The sequence below is a fragment of the Xyrauchen texanus genome, chromosome 12 (genome assembly GCF_025860055.1).
Source record: "Xyrauchen texanus isolate HMW12.3.18 chromosome 12, RBS_HiC_50CHRs, whole genome shotgun sequence".
Classification (NCBI taxonomy): Eukaryota; Metazoa; Chordata; class Actinopteri; order Cypriniformes; family Catostomidae; genus Xyrauchen; species Xyrauchen texanus.
In genome coordinates this window covers 13,471,665-13,488,334 of record NC_068287.1, presented here as the reverse complement: position 1 = coordinate 13,488,334, position 16,670 = coordinate 13,471,665, and the positions used below count along the sequence as shown (strand labels likewise).

The following is a 16,670-nucleotide window of genomic DNA, read 5'->3' as shown; positions in this document are numbered from 1 at the left end:
GATGGGAAAATCCTTTTAGTTCTGTGCCACATTTCTATGCATGATACAATTGAGCATATGTTGTTGATTTGCCATTTACCAAACCTTAGTTTAAAATGATATGAATTGTTTCAAGTTCATACTCCTCTAAAGTCTAATAAATCCTTTATATTTGTGCTTATTTCAAACTATGTACATTATTTATGCACATATTAATGTATGCATGTAGAATTTGCCTATTTAATTCAGTTTGATGGAAATCTGTCAAACAATTGAAATGCATAAATCTTAACTGAAATATCTTTTTGAGTATAGGTGGACCATTATTTAGAAAATGTACTTAGGTTGGATTGCATGATCTGACAAAACTAAGGGAAACTTATTTGACAACTTGATGAATAGACATCCATATTTTTGCATTTTTTACATATGGTTCCCCCTTCAGTTATGTTGCTCCTACAGTGGTCATGCAGCATGTCTGCGGTCTTTTTGCTAGTTGGGAAGGTGTGACAGACTCAAGTTTATTACCCTCAGTATGGAGCAAAGTCCATCAGAGGGCCTTTACACAGCACCATCTCTGAGACAGACCGTGTCTGTGCCTGTTTTCTTCCCTGTCCCGGTCCGGGTCTCTGAGGCCTCTGCAGTTATGAATGACAGCTTACGGTTACCCATGCCGCTCCTCTCCTATGGACCATGAACATCGCAAACTATCCCTTGGATCACCCCCATTCCATGGTCCTCCACCCCGCCGATTACACGCAGGACCTTTTACAAGAGGGGCCATCCACATGTAAGTAAAGCCTCGTATACATAGTTTGATGGCTTTAGCAATAGTAGTTATTGCACAATTGCTGCTTATTGTGTTTCTTTATTATTACACTTGGAAATAGTTCTTCAGTTTTTATCTTTAGTCTTTGACTGATTCACTTTCCTGAGAGTACAAATCAAATTGATTAGGCGTACTGAAAATGAAATCACTTTGTATGATTTGATTGTGTTGGACAGTTCAGGTAGTTTTTATCATATAATAACTTATAAATAGAAGTGAATAATTTAAGTTTCCGTATTACTATTTCATCATAAGTTTTATAATTTCATAATATAAGTTTTAGTACAAAAATACTTTTATTACAGCGCAAAAAAATCTATCCTTAAAAATAAGGATTACATAAGAATTATATCTCAGCATTTAATCAACTTTAGTGATAAGAGATTAGGTCTGTTTGAGAAATAATAGACCGCCTGCAGATTTATCATATACACCAGTCATAAAACTGTTATTCAATCATAAAACCCCGGTAAAACTGGTAGATAATCATCATCGTACAGTAGACTTCTTGATTTTCATTGTATATGTTTCATGGAGGTTTGAAGTGAAATATATACCACCTTATATTCATACCTATATTACAAAAGTATGATATGAGATGATATCTCATAGCTCGGGAATTAAAGCCAGATCCAGATGGTCGGGCAACTCAAGAGGAGGGCTGTCCTGTGTGTGGTGACAGGGTGTCAGGATATCACTATGGTCTGCTCACCTGTGAGAGCTGTAAGGTAAGCGTCAACATAGCAGGACAGGACCTAGACAACACAGGACATAGTAGCTTTCAAATGATAAATACCCTGATTATTCCTAAGAATGAAAGACTTGCAAATCTCATCAGGGCTTTTTTAAGCGCTCCGTGCAGAACAAGAAACACTACACGTGTGCAGAAAGACAGTGCTGTCCCATGGACCTGGCTCAGAGGAAGCGATGCCCTTTCTGTCGCTTTCAGAAATGTCTAGCTGTTGGCATGAAGAGAGAGGGTAAACACACACACACACACACACACACACACACACACATTGATAGTTAATGTTTTTCTAAGAGCTCTGATGTACAGTAAGCTAGCTATCCAAGATATCTCTGGCCCCTTTACCACTTATCTTTGGAACCATAAACCACTGCAACAGCAATTTATGATGACCCACAAAGGCTAAGATTTAATGTGCAATCAAAGAAAAAAAGTTTCATTACTTTAACAGATGCATCTTTTTGTGATGTTAATTTTACATAACAGTTTGTCATTAATGGGATGGTTACCCAAAATGTATAATGATCTCATCATTTACCCTTATTGTCATCTCAAACTTGTATGACTTCTTTCTGATGCATAACACAAACAAAGATATTTTGAAGGATGTATGATTTTTTTTGTCCAGACAATGTAAGTCAATGGGGTCCAAAACTTACAAGCTCAAAAAAGGACATAAAGGCAGCATCCACTGATCCAAGTAATCAAGTAGTTTTAACTACTTGCTTAATCTCAGTAACCGTCCTGTTATTTGACACTTTCACTCACTAATTTAATGAATCACGACTAACTGTGAATAATACATTTCTACATTGCCACCTGAAACTTAAAACTATTGATGTTAAATGATGCTACATCCAAGCCGCTAGGTGTCAGTGCAAGTCCAAGATGACACAAAGACATAAGTTACTCAGTGCACCTTTAACACAGTTCAAGACAACCATGCTTTAAAGTTTTTTTCATGCGAGCAGATGATTTCCTTTGTGCAGTGAGAAACTTTTATGCAGCATTGGTGGATTACCTCCAAAACTGGAGCTGCTCATTGGAGAACACTTGGGTGGGCCCTACTGAGAGACATCCCAGAGTGGAAAGACATTCAAAGCAGCCTCGAACATTTCTACTCCAGAATCCCCAGTCTACACAGTACAAATACCCTCTGCCTTATTTTCATGCTGTCTTTATGTCCTTTTTGGAGCTTAAATGTTTTTTTTTACCTCTTTGAACTAAATTGTATGAACAAAAACACATCATACGTTCTTCAAAATATATTTGCGTAAACAGAAAGTCATACGAGTTTGAGACGGCATGAGGGTGAGTAAATGTAAATATAAGGAAATTAAGCCCTTTCAAAAACCCTTAGTAACAATACACTTACAAACCCAGTTCCAAAAAAGTTGGGACAGTATGAAAAATGAAATAAATGATATTCACCCTTTGCTATACTGAAAGCACTACAACTACACATGATATGATGTTTTACCTTGTGAATGTCATTTTTTTTAATGTACAGTAACTTCAAATCAGATGATTGCAACACGCTCCAAAAAAGTTGAGACAGGGGCAATTTAAGACTAATAACAATTTGATGAGTTGAAATAACAAGGCGATGTGAAACAGATGTTAAACATGTGAGGCAATTGTGTCATAGTATATAAGGAGCCTCCACAAACAGACTAGTCCTTCAAAAGACAAGGATTATTTAAGACTGGTCAATTTGCCAACAGATGCTTCAGCAAATAATCCTGCACTTTTAGAACAATGTTCCCCAAAGATAAATGGGAAGGATTTCAGGCATTTCACCCTCTACAGTGCACAATATAGTTAAAAGATTCAACGAATCTGGTCAAATCTCAGAGCATAAAGGGCAAGACAAAAACCACGTGTAATCTCTGATCCCTCAAACGTCACTGTCTTAAAAAATGGCATTCATCTGTAATGGATATCATGAACATGGGCTTGGGATAACTTTAGTAAACATTTGTTAGTCAACACCACTCGCCGCTGCATCCACAGATGCAAGTAAACACTTAGCAATGCAAAGCAGAAGCCGTACATCAACACTGTCCAGAAGCTCTGCAGACTTCTCTGGGCTCGGTCTCATCTTGGAAAGTAGAACAGTGGAACTGAGTTTTTTTTGGTCCAAAGAGGAAAAGGACCATTCAAGCCGATATCAGTGTCAGGTCCAAAAGCCAGTGTTTGTAGGGGCCAGGGTTGTGTCAGTGCCCATGGCATGGGTAACTCGCACATCTGTGAGGGCATCATTAATGCAGACAGATATGTTAAAATTTTGGAGCAACATAGTGCCATCCAGCACCGTCTTTTCCAGAGACGTCCCTGCATTGTCCAGCAGGAAAACTGTAAACCACATACTGCCCGGATTACAAGTGCATGGTAGTGTAAGCAGAGAGATTGGGTGCGAGATTGACCTGCTATACTTAAACTTTCTAAACTTAAACTTTTGTACTCAGTGCCCAAAAGCTTAATAAGTAACATGCTGTTGTGTGAATCCATTGCACAGTGCATTGGTTGGTGCAATCTTGAGTAATCTTAAATGAGAGAAATGTATTTTTTGGGTGAACTATTCTTTTAAGTGTCAGTTTTACAATTTAGAACGGTTTAAGAATTTATAAATGTTAGATGTTGTGAATCTCTTTTGAACATGCATATTATTTGTAAAATCACTCAGCTGTACGTGCCGACAGAATGAGAGGTGGACGAAACAAGTTTGGGCCTCTATATCGGCGAGACAGGCAACAGAAACAGCAAAGAGGCACCTATGATCAAGCCAACAGTGCCTCCCACAGGATCAAACTTGAGGGACCACAGGCATCTGTACTTGCTAGGCCTTATGATTTTCATGTTCCCAACCCATCCCCTGCTCCTCATGGTTGTGAACATTACCAACCACCTCAGCCTTTTCCTCCCAATATGAACCAATCAGAGTTCCCCATGCTGTTGGACTGCACCATGCCCAGAGACCGGACACTGTCTGATCCCACCATTCCTTTTCACACACTGTACTATCAAGGCTTCCATGGATATCCTCATAAAAAACTAGAGATCCCTCTCAACTACAGTCCTGCTTCTGTAACGTCCCCTTCTCCAATCTCGCCTTCTGAACTTTCTACACCCACACCCACTACTACACTCACACCAACCTTGACTCCAAGTTCAATGCCAACTCCAGCACAAAGCTTGACACCCACCTCAACTTCGACCCCGACTCCTAGTTCATGTTTCCTGAACCAGCTCCTGGAAGCTGAACCAGATGAAAAACAGTTCTGCATGCGGGTTTTAGCAAGCCTCCAAAGAGAACAGGCCTGCAGAGGAAAACACGATTGCCTCAACACCTTTAGCATCATGTGCAAAATGGCAGACCAGACCTTGTTTGGATTGGTGGAGTGGGCCCGCAACTGCATGCTGTTTAAGGAACTTAAGGTAAAATACATACGAAGGTAAAAAGACATAAGGTAAACACACACTAAGGGCTAGAATAAGGACTTATTCAAAACCAAGGTTTTTCTTAACTTAAGGGGTTTCTTGCCACTAAATGTTAGTGTTTAGAATAGAGGCATTGTATGTGGTAGTGTAATCTTGAGAATCGCTGCAGAAAAGACCAGTTTTGCCCAAAATGAATTTCCAAGCTGGTAACTGTTTTTGAAAACTGCTGTACACTACCCAATCCTGACCCTAACCATTGACTACCCCTACTGTCAAAGGGAAATAATAGATTAAGAATGATGTACAAGCCCCTAACCCCAGCCTTAATGCTGCTTTAATTTAGATCAGATGTAGAATATTCCTACTTTAAATCGTCAATCTCCGACCATAAAGGCATTACCATTGCCTGTATAAGGGGGGAAAATGAAACAGTCCTGTTAGCTTAGCAGGTGTACAGAGACATCTCTTAGCAACCAAATTGAGAGGAAAAACAATGCTATGCAATGCTAGCATTTTTTCTACAGCTGTAAGATTATCAAGAGAGTATAATGTGATTTGTTTTACACAGCTGTCTCTGCAGACATTTGCTGAACAAGTTTTATTGTCTTGGAACTTTGATTCATTGATGCGGTTATATGTGCTTAAAAGTGAATGTTTATCCTTAACTCTGTAAATCTCCCTGGGTGCCAACATGTTTCCAAATTCCATGACGTTACTTACCTGCAGCTCAAAGAAATTAGAGAAGTGGATTCCTGCACAAGTTTCCAAGTTGGTATACCATTGCACTTTTAAAAGTAGGAAGTTGGTAATTCCAACTATTCAAGCTAAATGGAAAGCAGCATAACCCTAACTCTACCTCTTAACCTTCCCCCTTAAATCTGATTGGTTGGTAGGAATGTGGTTTCAGAAGGACCAAGGTTGTTGATCAAGGAGCAGGTCATACTTTGATTTTACAAAGTCACTGCTTCTATGCTGGTCTAAAGCTGACCTTACTGGTATGGTCTTTCAAATTGGTAGACCAACCATGCTGGTTTAGCTACAAGCCTGGTGCAGACACAAGCACACCACCATCCCATGCCTAGAACGAGCATCCAAGACAAAACTCATGCAAGTCCTTTCAGAAAGGATGGCTTAAAATTTGTACCTCTTTTATATGGCAACGCCTTCCAATGATCAGCTGTATATATAGTAAGAGGGTACTTAACTAGAGTAGCTACTTGATTTATTGCAGGTAGAGGATCAAATGGTGCTCCTGCAGAGCTGCTGGAGTGAACTACTCGTCCTGGATCATCTTTGCAGGCAGGTGGCTTACGGGAAAGATGGCACCATCTGTCTGATTACTGGACAACAGGTATGTACACCTCTTTAAACTGCATCAGTTCTCATAGGCACTCATTGACTGTTCAAAAGAGGCTTTGCCACTTCTTTGATGTGCTTTTGTAATGTACCAGATTGAGGTATCGACTATTCTCAGCCAGGCTGGGGTGATGCTCAGTAGTTTGGTGTCCAGAGCCCAGGACCTTGTATCCAAGCTTAGGTCCCTTCAGTTGGACAGGGAGGAGTTTGTGTGTCTCAAATATCTGGTTCTCTTCAACCCAGGTGTGTTTTCATGTCCAAACATATGTTCTGATCAATTCTTGTTCTCTTGCAGAACTCTAAGTATTGTGTATGTATATTGCAGATGTAAAATCAGTGCAGGATCGTAGGCAGGTAGAACAGACTCAAGAGCGTGTAAACAGAGCTCTGATGGACCACACTATGCAGACCCACCCAGGTCACTCGGACAAGTTTGGGCAGCTGCTGCTCCGTCTACCAGAGGTGCGCAGCATCAGTCTGCAGGTGGAGGAGTACCTGTATCAGCGCCACCTGCTGGGAGATTTACCTTGTAACTCACTTCTAACTGAAATGCTCCATGCAAAGAACACCTAAGACTCAGTCATAGCAAAGTCTGCCTTCTTAAATGCTCTTGTAAACCTTTGGACACTGGTTTGTGGCACAAAAGGTTTATAATATGTTAACACAACCTCAATTTTCAACTTTGGGCAATATCAAATACCAGTTTTTCCACTGGCTGAAACTGCCTACCAGTCTAAATAATAGGAACAATGGCTACTTTCAGGTATTTATGTTTATGATATGTGAAGGCACACACCCGGACTTCTATGTACAGAAACTCTTTTGACATTTTACTCTGTTCAAATGCATTTGCATAAATTACATCTGGTCCCAAAACAAAGAAAGAATATACAAGAGTATAAAAACACTGCCACGACACACATTCTCATTACATAATTTGCTGCATTGTAATCAATACTATTTTGCAAGGGTGTCTGTAAAGTATCTTGATCTTTGTATTAGTCTGATTTCATGTTTCCCATGTCTAGAATGTAGCTACAGAAAGGTGAATCTCGAAAATCCTGTCAAGGACATAGCCAGGTTATAGATTTCACCTTGAAATCTAAAGGAAAACAAAAATTTGTCACAAAAATAGTGTCACAATTTAACAAAATTATTTAATGGTCCGAAATAAGAAAGTAAATTTATCCTTTTTTATTTGGGAGTTGAATAACACAAACATGTGGCCCCAGACTTTGAGATTCACCAAGAACAAATGTTTTGTTGTGTAAAGGTGGCGTGAAAATGCAACATGAAGAATATGGAAAAACTCTAAAACAAACATGTCTTTAAAGAATGAAGGTTTAATATAACTTAGTTAAAATAAACTTTGTAGATGAGAAATAATTGAGATTATTAAAAAGTTTATTTTTTCGAATTCACATCCAGACACATGGGATTGATCTGTAATCAAAGATTTAGGGAGAAGAAAAAAACGATCTACCAACATTAACATGGAAGCTGCAAAAGAAAATGCTAAAATTAAATGTGCTTCATGAAATGAACGAGTGAATCACCACCTTTGACAGAACATACATAATACAATCTGAAACTAAAAGAAAATAACTCTAGCTTCATCCTAACCCAATAAATACACCTTAGGTGACCTAACATTCTACAGAAATTGCACAGAATCCAGTTACATTTACCCATCATGTTCTCCCCAACAGACACACATGCAGCCTACACACATCTCTTCCATTCATTTGGCACAGAAACATCATTCAACCATTTCAAACGTTTTTTTTTTTTTGTTTTTTTTTTTTTAGCTCTTTACAAAAATATATACATTTTACAGCAAATCCGTACTAGAGTACTTCATCTAGTTCTCCATGGGTAGGAGATCGTGGCCTGATTGAATCAGTTACTTTAGTGCTTTAATGAAGAGAAACCAACTAAATGCCCATTTTATACAAAAAGACAGACCACTAATGCCGTTCAAGGAAAGAATAAGGCCAAGTTAGACTGTTTGGAGCCAATTCATAGATCATAGTTAATAGAAACAACATTATAATAATTTAAGGCTGCAGACATCAGGGCTTCTGATTTGCCTTAAATCATTATCTCTTAGTGTTTGTTTTATATCACTATCTGTTGGTGTTCACTATAGGCATATCACTATTTGCTCCCGCAGGACAATTGTTCATTCAGCTCGGGGTAAATAAGCAAGATAAATCACATAAGCTTGCCATTTATTGTCCCTCGCAATCCATCTCACTCTCTCTCGTCTGGTTCATACATAATTCACACCAGGACATCCAGCTCAAGGATTGAAGCAGCAGGGTAGCTTATTCACCTCTTACAAATCTTCACAATATACAAATAATTGTCAAAAATTAAAAGAATGAGCAATAAACAGCATTGAAATATACAGTATATTAAATTTGCCTCAACTTTTTTCCTTACATAATTTTTACCAGTTAAGGCTAAACAAGAGTAAAAAGACCTTCGCTATTTAGAGTACATTTAACGGAAATCAACAGCATTTTTTTCATTCATCCTTCATTAAAGCAAATGGGAAGTATTTTTTTAACATGCTCTCCTGAGGTCCAAAAGCTAGTGAGATCCAGTTAGATTAAGAAAACAAACATCCAGACGTCTACAGCTGACATTAGGTAGGCCAGAAGACAAAGTGTTTGTATTCAAGAGCAAGACAGACTCTAAATGAACAGCAGAATGAGATATTTTCTCACTATGTGATGAAATGCAGAGTGGCTGAGCCCCCTTGTAATACAGTTTTACATTCAGTCCCAAAAGACTGAGCGGCTGATGGCGATACACATTAAGAAGGCCTGTGTTGGTTTGTGCCCTACATTCAAAGAAGAGCGTTGATCTGATTTCATCAGGGGCATCCTTTTACACCTCAAAGGATCCAGTTATTTAAGAAAGAGGACAGGAGCTGGAGGACAGTAACATTTCTAAGAGCTGTGGTTGTTCTCGTCATTATGAGGACATTCAATCATTTTGAATGGGGAAATTGGAAGATTTACAGTTTTAACAATCAACGATAGTTTTCGTACAAACTTAGAAAATCAATCAGTCCACTTATTCGCAATATTTCTTCTATAGTCACTTGGGTTACCTTAAAGATATGGCAATGGAGATTTTGGAGTAGATCTTTAGAACTTGACCTGTTAGATAAATACATAGGCTTTTGCACACTCGCCAACCACAAACCTATGACAGCAGTTGTTTGTGAGTTTTAGGGCCTTGTTTTGTTACCCCACACTTTCACTTGGCACACACTCTTCAGTGCCAGAGAAGACAGAGAAACCTGGGATGACAGGGCCAGCTCAGGCATTGATGGCATTTCCAGCTGGTTTTATTTTGGGGTCCCGAGCTTCTTTGGGGTTCCTGGGCGTTTGCGCTCCCATAGGTGACTGGGAATGGTGAAGGCATCCACACTCATGGACATGGTCTTAGAGGGGATGGCTGTAAACTGCTTGCGGTCAGAGCTGTACTTGTAGATGGACTCCACCATAGAGGGACAGATGACACGTGGGCCGACGCCTGTTAGCCGGACCATCTCCTCAGTCTCTAGGTTCATGGTGTACACCGCCCGAAACTGACAGCTGGCATCCCGGAACAGGATGAGGAAATGGTTTGCAGTGCTTTTCTCCATTTCCTTTCACAGACGAGAAATAAACAAGAGATTGTGAGGCCATTACATCATGCATTCAAATGGATTATGCAAATGGGTTGGTACAGAATGTTTTGCTTGGAATCATGAGCTGAAAACCCAGAGTGCACTACAGATGGTGACTGATAGGTCCCTCACCTCTACAATCTTGTTTTTTTGGGGTTCATTGACCTTGCCTGCCAAACAACACCGTGAAATGGCATTATGGATAATGAACTTATTGGACTTGAAGCTTGGCTCCTTGTAGAGTTTAGGCCCTGAATCAAAAAGAGAAGTACAATTATATAATTTTGCTTAATGTAAAAAAATGCTTTTTAATAAAGACAGATTATTCTAAAATATTTTATGTGTTAATCATCATTATGCCACAAACACTGTCAAAAGATTTGAACTATTATTAAAGCAGAAACATTTCTTGAAAATAAATATCTATGAATTTATATTAGTTCTCTAAGCAGTCCTGGTTTTGGTGGTAATGCCTGCTTTCACATCATTCTAGAAAGGTTTGAACAAAATTGCAAAGAACTGTTCAATGATCTTCACTCTTCTCATTCACATTTGTCCCATGATTGATATACAGCAAAATGCATCAGAACTTTTGTTTCCTCTCACAATGTGATGATCATCTCTATCGTAAGTGAATTGTTATGGTTGAATCCCTCCTGTCCTCTGACCCCCTTCCCACACACTCCCGCCAACCTTATCTATATTTTCACACCCCTTTCATGACCCTTTCTTTTTTAAGTCTGGGGTGAGAACAACTAGTGCTGAACTTTGGGGGTTTCATGACACTTTAATATTTTACTATAAAATTGTAATATATATATATATTAAAACAATTTTACCAGTGTATTCTGGGATGGAAGCCGGGGATGAAATAGTAGATCCATTTTCCCAGTCACCATTCTGCGCAGCAAGACGGCCTGGAGACATCCGTCTGGATGGTGAATGAGACCGACTGCTGAAGAAAATGAGATACGTGAGAGATGAGGTCACAAAGAAGCAGTTATATCATCAGATTATATGAAGATCAGATTTAAGTGATTTACCTTGGAGATTTCCTGACACTTAGGGTCCCGCTGTCATTGGTCATGGAGGACAGATTTGTTGTCGAATGGGAGTAAACTTTATTTAGCCTAGAACCTAAAAGAGAAAAAGAGCCCAATTTATGGAACAATTTATATCAATGGAAAGGAAATAAGCTTAAGAGGAGACCAAAGGACTTACCCATTAACCCTTTGGCAGGGCTGCTGGAAAGGTCAGAGTCATCTCTAAACACCGTTTTGGGCCTCTGCTTTTTGACACCTCTGACCGTAGTGGGCTTCTGGCGGAGAACTTTATCTAGGTCCTCCATTATTTTAAGCTGATGGCGCCGTTCATACTCTTGGCGGGTAAAGTCTCCACGGCGCTGAGGTGTGCCCTCTGATGGAGGGGTGCGGGGAGGTGGAGGGGTGCAAGGAGTCTGGGGTCTCTCCTCCCCTTTACGGGAGTCACCCAATAAAGAAGACCTGTTGTTGAATATGTATACATCATTGACAAGTGTCACAATGTCCCAGAATGTATTACATAGGAATGAGCATTTTTGCTCGTATGAGATGGTATCCACAATTGGTACAGTAACTTTAGACTTTCTAAAGTAGACTTTCTAATTTTCTGAAGAACGTGTGTGGTGCTTGCCCATACATAACTGTGATTTCTAAGGTGTTCCGATTATTTTTTTGTTTGTTTGTTGCTGTGTGTTTGCTAAGGTGTTCCGTGTTGTTACTAGCTGGCCCTATTCAAAATACTTTACATACACCAAGTACATGAACACTACCGCTTCTATATACGTAAGCTGGATTTTGAGCATTGTTGCATTCCAAAACGTGTCAGACCAGAATTCACAATTCAAGTACACATTGCATTCTCAACTTTACTGCAAGAGGCGCTATAGTGGACATTAGATCGAACAGTCTGCTTCTACAGTGTTTTCTCTATCAAGCAAACTTCTGTCATGGTAGAGTCAAGTAAGTTAAAGCCAATATATTTATAGCAACTTTCTGGCATTAGTAAGTCCCACTAATAATTGTATTAGGTTTAGAGCAGTTTTTCCAAATCCCAACCTGGGGTCCCACAAGGGGGGCGCAGAACCTCATATGATTTCAGGCAGTCAAAGATACATAAAATGCTTATTACCGGTAAGACAGCATGTCGGCGTCTTGTCTAACTCAACAAGACATAAGCAAAATCTCAACGTAAACCTTAAAAAAACTGTCCAGAAACCTTGACACCATGGTAACTGTATCAAAACGTAATTAAATGTCGCTCTACCATCCAGAGCATCTTTGCACAACTGCATGAGGATGAAGTGCAACAAGTGCTTATAAGTTTCTTTTATTTGGATCTTAAAAATACATGGAATTTCATAACCATGCAATGCAATACTGTGAAACTTCATAAAATGTTAACACGTCAACAAGTTATGCAGTTTCAAAAGGAGACCATCATCTAACAGCTGGAGGGCTCTGCGTCAATAAGTAGATGATTCAACCACAAGACAGTTTCAAGATTTGCAAAATCCTGCTGCATAACATGGAATGCACATTCTAAGAATAATAATATTATAATCAAATTTTTTATCAGTCGTTTTACTTTTGCATTTGTCATGACCTGGTTATCTCATGCACGCTCAAGCACACACAGCCTGGTGGTGAGAGGAGAAAGAGAGACTATAAGTCCTATAAACCCAGATTCCTTTAATTTTTTTTTTTAAGTTAAATATTTTTAAATCATCAAAATGGTGTCTAATCAATAAATTCTTAAAAAATGTAACAAGTGTAAATAGAACTTTAACATGTCATTGCGGTTGAATAAAAGTTTGGCAAAATTGTAATCTTGCTTGTCATATTTTGATTCCTTATTATTATTATTATTATTACTACATTTAACTATACAGTTGTAATAAGTTTTTATTCAATCTCAAGCATCTAGATTTTATTTTGAATCATGCTTTTAGTATGACGTGTGCATTTTGCCAGATGCTTCACTTTTCCGGATAAACAGTTCACAACACCGCCCAGACTTTTAAGTCACCTCTGAAATCTCATCTCTTTACACTGGCCTTTCAGTCTAACAAATGAAATGTAGGACACAGTTTTGGAGTATTTGTATTTTGTGTTTTAGATTACTGGTGTTTGTGTATGTGGTAATTTTGAAATGTTATGTTTTAATTGTATTACTTTGAAGCACTTTATATGTGATATACATAAAGCAGAGTTGAGATTAAAGTGTAGATGCTGTGATTTTAATTATATAAATATATATTTTACATGTACTGCATTGTTCATAATGGATTAGTGCTCTGCTCTGTCATCTCATACAATGTGAATGATTCTCAATGTCTGTGGAGTCTCCAGTGTTTGAGCGGTCGGATTTATTTAAAGTACGCAGCTCATCCACAGTAAGATTGCAACCTTCAGCGGTTTAATAAAACACACTAGGACACTACGATTTTAATTTGATTGTCCATTTCAGTTTACAAGAAGTAACAGAAAACTTTTTCAAAATAATCATGTGAGCATTTTAAAGCAGTCGTGTGTCAGTCATACTGCGCGCTGATACCAGATTGAGTCAGTGCTCGGTACTGCAGAAACAATGGTAACGCTACATCTTTTTATTTTAGTATCGACTTACCTGTACTTTTGACAACACTAATACATACATGCATATATTTATAGCCCTGGAGCAAAATTTCTGATGTGTAAAAAGGGGGCCTGAAGAAAACAAATATAGGGTTTTGTAGTTTGTATACCTCGCCTCCCTCTCTCTTTCTTGCTCCTGTTTTCGTCTTTTAATTTCCTCTGCTCTTTTCTGTTGTTTCTCAAGTAATGCAGCTCTTTTCTGAGCCATCTCATCCTCAGGTCGAGCTTCTTCCTGCTAAACAGACAGTTTCAGACAGTCAAACACCTTTGCAACATCTTTTGCGCAAATAGTTTACCACTCGATCCTCCACTAACCTTATAGAAAAATCCAACTCCTCCCCTTATTTCTGGCTCTGTCTGGTCACTCATTGAGTCCGAGTAAATATCCAGGCTCTGATCCGCCTCTTCACCATCCAGTGCTTTCAGAGATGATAAAGAGATCTCGATCAGGCTGCCGCGCTTGCCGTTGAAAGCCGCAGCAGGAACATCACTTTCAAAAGAGCATTCAGAAGGAGCTCCTGAGCTGCTGCCACCTTGACGCTCCTTTCGGGAAAGAGCCTGTGAGGATCCACCCTCCAGGTCAATACTAAAGATTGTATGGTCCTCACTAGAGCCAGTGTCTGAGAAGTTGTCTTCAGGTCTGCCTAGGGACGAAGCTGAACGGGATTCACTTTGATTGGTTGTGCCTATGCTGAAAGAAAATGAATTATGGTCCCCGTACTGCCACGGTGAGCCTCTTCGTAAGTGAGGGAGGTTTTCCACACTCTGAGGAAGAGTTATAAATCGTGTGGAAGCAGGCGTCTTGAGCTCTGCAGGCCGCTGGTTCAGTTTGGGGCTTTTTGGAGGTGCAGATTGCACCCTTCGATGGGACCCAGGTGATTTTGGGGGCGTGGTGTGACTTGCTTTCTTGTGTGAGGGGGAAGGATAGGAAGAGGTAGAGGGAAGGTCATGAGTAGAGTCCCTAGACAAATGAGAAGTGGCATTTGTTGATTTGGAGCTCGGAGGGATGACCCAAGCCTGGTTGTTGGCAGCCGCTTTCTTACTCATCAGATGGTTCTGCTGCTCAGAGAGGCGTTGCATATCGTTCTGAAGAGAATTAAGAGCAGCGCTTAGTTTAGACACTGCATTGTTGTAATCACCCAGTGGGGCGGTGCCTTTTCCTCCAGGTACCCCTACTTCAGCTTTTTCTTTCTCTGCTGGATTGTCCTGTTGTGCAGAGGGCTTAATGTTCCCCACTTTCTCCCATTTTTTCAGCTGTTCCCCTTGTTGCTCCTCCTGCTGCTCCTCCCTCTCCAAACATGCCAGTCTCTCCTCCAGTGGCAAGCGGTTCAGGTCGTCCTCTATGGAGGAAGTGACTACCTCCTCTTGATGCTCTTCCTTGCCATTCCCGTCCACTTGCTCCTTTTTCAGCTGTAGGAATGCACTTTTTCCCAGCCTCTGTCGGTGTTTGGCAAAGATGGCCTCAATGCGTTTCTTCTGAGCTTCAATGGCTTTACGCTTCTCCTCCAGTCTCGCACCCAATTCCGACATCTCTGTGCCAAGAGCAGGACTTTTGCTGGGGCTCTCCTCTGATTTCTTGGCCAAAGTATTCATTTGCAGAGCCAGTGGCTCATTGGGGTGTACCTGCTCTGGACCAAGTTTCTTCTTCCGTTCGGCGAAGCTGGTCATTCTAACGCCGCTGTCTGGTGTCCCTTCACCACAAGGTTGTGTTATGCGAGGCCCAGAGGCAGGCGTGGCAGGGGTAGAGTGGGTTTTTGGAAGGTCTTCTGAAGCATCAGAATCCACGCTTCCATCTCTTAACACAGAGTCGTCATCTCTGGAACCTTCTGAGGTGTGCCTGGTGCGGCTAGGTTCTGGTGGCACTCCCGAGGATCGGTGGTAGGGCATTCCTGAGCGTGATGGGACTGATGAGCTGAGAGCCACAGGGCTGCCATTGTGTCTGGAATGTGCTGGATCATCTGGTGAATGCAGGTAGAAACCATCAGGCGCCCCGTCAGGGTGAAGGCGCGGCTCCATCTTCTCGTCATTGTGGATGATCTGTAGTGCCTCTTCGATGGTGGGCAACTCACCGGTCTCGCTCTCATCAATGCCATTCTCCTCAGCCAGCATTGAACGAGTTCGAGTGGCCCAGGAAGCTCTCTGAGGGCCATTGGTGCCAGTGGCACTTGCCTTACTCAGCAAGTGGCTAAGATCCTCCGGTGGGGTGTAGGGGACTCGTGTCATAGATTGGGCAGCATGGTTGAGATTGTCAGAGCTGACAGATCGAGTAATTACAGGGTTGCCCATCACAATGTCCACATCACTGTCCAGACCAAAAGGTATACTAAATGACACCGCAGAGGAAAGGGGGCGACTGGAGAATCAGCAAGACAAAAAGATTAATGTCAGCAGAAAGTATTAATAAGAAATGGAAAAAAAAAAGAAAAAAAAGAACATTATTGATGGATTTTACCTGAGCGGTTTTTTAGTCCATGTTCCTCCAGCTGCCTCTACATGAGACATTGAGGTAGACTGAGTCAAAGATCCTGACCATAGAGACAACACAAACACACAAACACACACACACACACACACACACACGTGAATGGATGACACACAACATGCAAACACAGATCATGTGATACTTTCTTTGAATAAACAGTGTGTACACTTGCAACACAAGATTGAGTAAAAAAGACACATAATGGCAGCTGATGACTCAAGACAATAATGGTGTATTTTTCTCACCTGTTGCTGCAGTCACAGGGGAAGAGATGGGCAGGAAGGGCTTTTTGAAGATGGAGGGAGAACCACTGGAACAGAGAAATGTACTTAAATATTCCACACTACCTTGATTTTATTAAAACTGGACTTTCATTTATCTGATTCTTTGAAACATTCAGAATCAGCTATATCAAAAGAATATTTTTTTTTCTTCAAAGTAGCAATTCTGACAATTTATGTCAAATCTTTTTTTCT

At 40.3% G+C, this 16,670-nt stretch overlaps 2 protein-coding genes across 5 annotated transcripts in view; one reads left to right on the top strand and one right to left on the bottom strand.

Moving 5' to 3' along the window:
• Nucleotides 1–449: 449 nt before the first annotated feature.
• LOC127652659 (nuclear receptor subfamily 5 group A member 2-like) lies at nucleotides 450–6,928 on the top strand. The gene is made up of 7 exons (XM_052138933.1): nucleotides 450–769; nucleotides 1,421–1,536; nucleotides 1,647–1,788; nucleotides 4,243–4,994; nucleotides 6,229–6,348; nucleotides 6,449–6,596; nucleotides 6,679–6,928. Exons 1-7 carry the CDS (start codon nucleotides 673–675, stop codon nucleotides 6,924–6,926), a joined length of 1,623 nt encoding a protein of 540 aa, XP_051994893.1. The 5' UTR covers nucleotides 450–672; the 3' UTR covers nucleotides 6,927–6,928.
• A 2,772-nt stretch (nucleotides 6,929–9,700) lies between these two features.
• LOC127652658 (calmodulin-regulated spectrin-associated protein 3-like) overlaps nucleotides 9,701–16,670 on the bottom strand; it is a 60,330-nt gene continuing 53,360 nt past the window's right edge. The window contains exons 9-17 of one of the 4 annotated variants that reach the window (XM_052138928.1): nucleotides 16,440–16,504; nucleotides 16,165–16,237; nucleotides 14,028–16,065; nucleotides 13,823–13,947; nucleotides 11,260–11,540; nucleotides 11,082–11,175; nucleotides 10,878–10,993; nucleotides 10,171–10,289; nucleotides 9,701–10,017 (exon numbers count right to left, since the gene is read on the bottom strand). In XM_052138928.1, the coding sequence (XP_051994888.1) occupies nucleotides 9,715–10,017; nucleotides 10,171–10,289; nucleotides 10,878–10,993; nucleotides 11,082–11,175; nucleotides 11,260–11,540; nucleotides 13,823–13,947; nucleotides 14,028–16,065; nucleotides 16,165–16,237; nucleotides 16,440–16,504 (3,214 nt within the window). In that variant the 3' untranslated portion in view covers nucleotides 9,701–9,714. The remainder of the gene's footprint in view (nucleotides 10,018–10,170; nucleotides 10,290–10,877; nucleotides 10,994–11,081; nucleotides 11,176–11,259; nucleotides 11,541–13,822; nucleotides 13,948–14,027; nucleotides 16,066–16,164; nucleotides 16,238–16,439; nucleotides 16,505–16,670) is intronic. The other 3 variants (XM_052138929.1, XM_052138930.1, XM_052138932.1) reach the window with 3 other exon arrangements.

Coding starts and splice junctions, on each gene's coding strand:
- LOC127652659 (XM_052138933.1), top strand. CDS start 673: ATGAACATCGCAAACTATCCCTTGGATCACCCCCATTCCATGGTCCTC. Junction 4,995..6,228: donor TGCTGTTTAAGGAACTTAAG/GTAAAATACATA, acceptor GATTTATTGCAG/GTAGAGGATCAAATGGTGCT. Junction 6,597..6,678: donor TCTGGTTCTCTTCAACCCAG/GTGTGTTTTCAT, acceptor TGTATATTGCAG/ATGTAAAATCAGTGCAGGAT.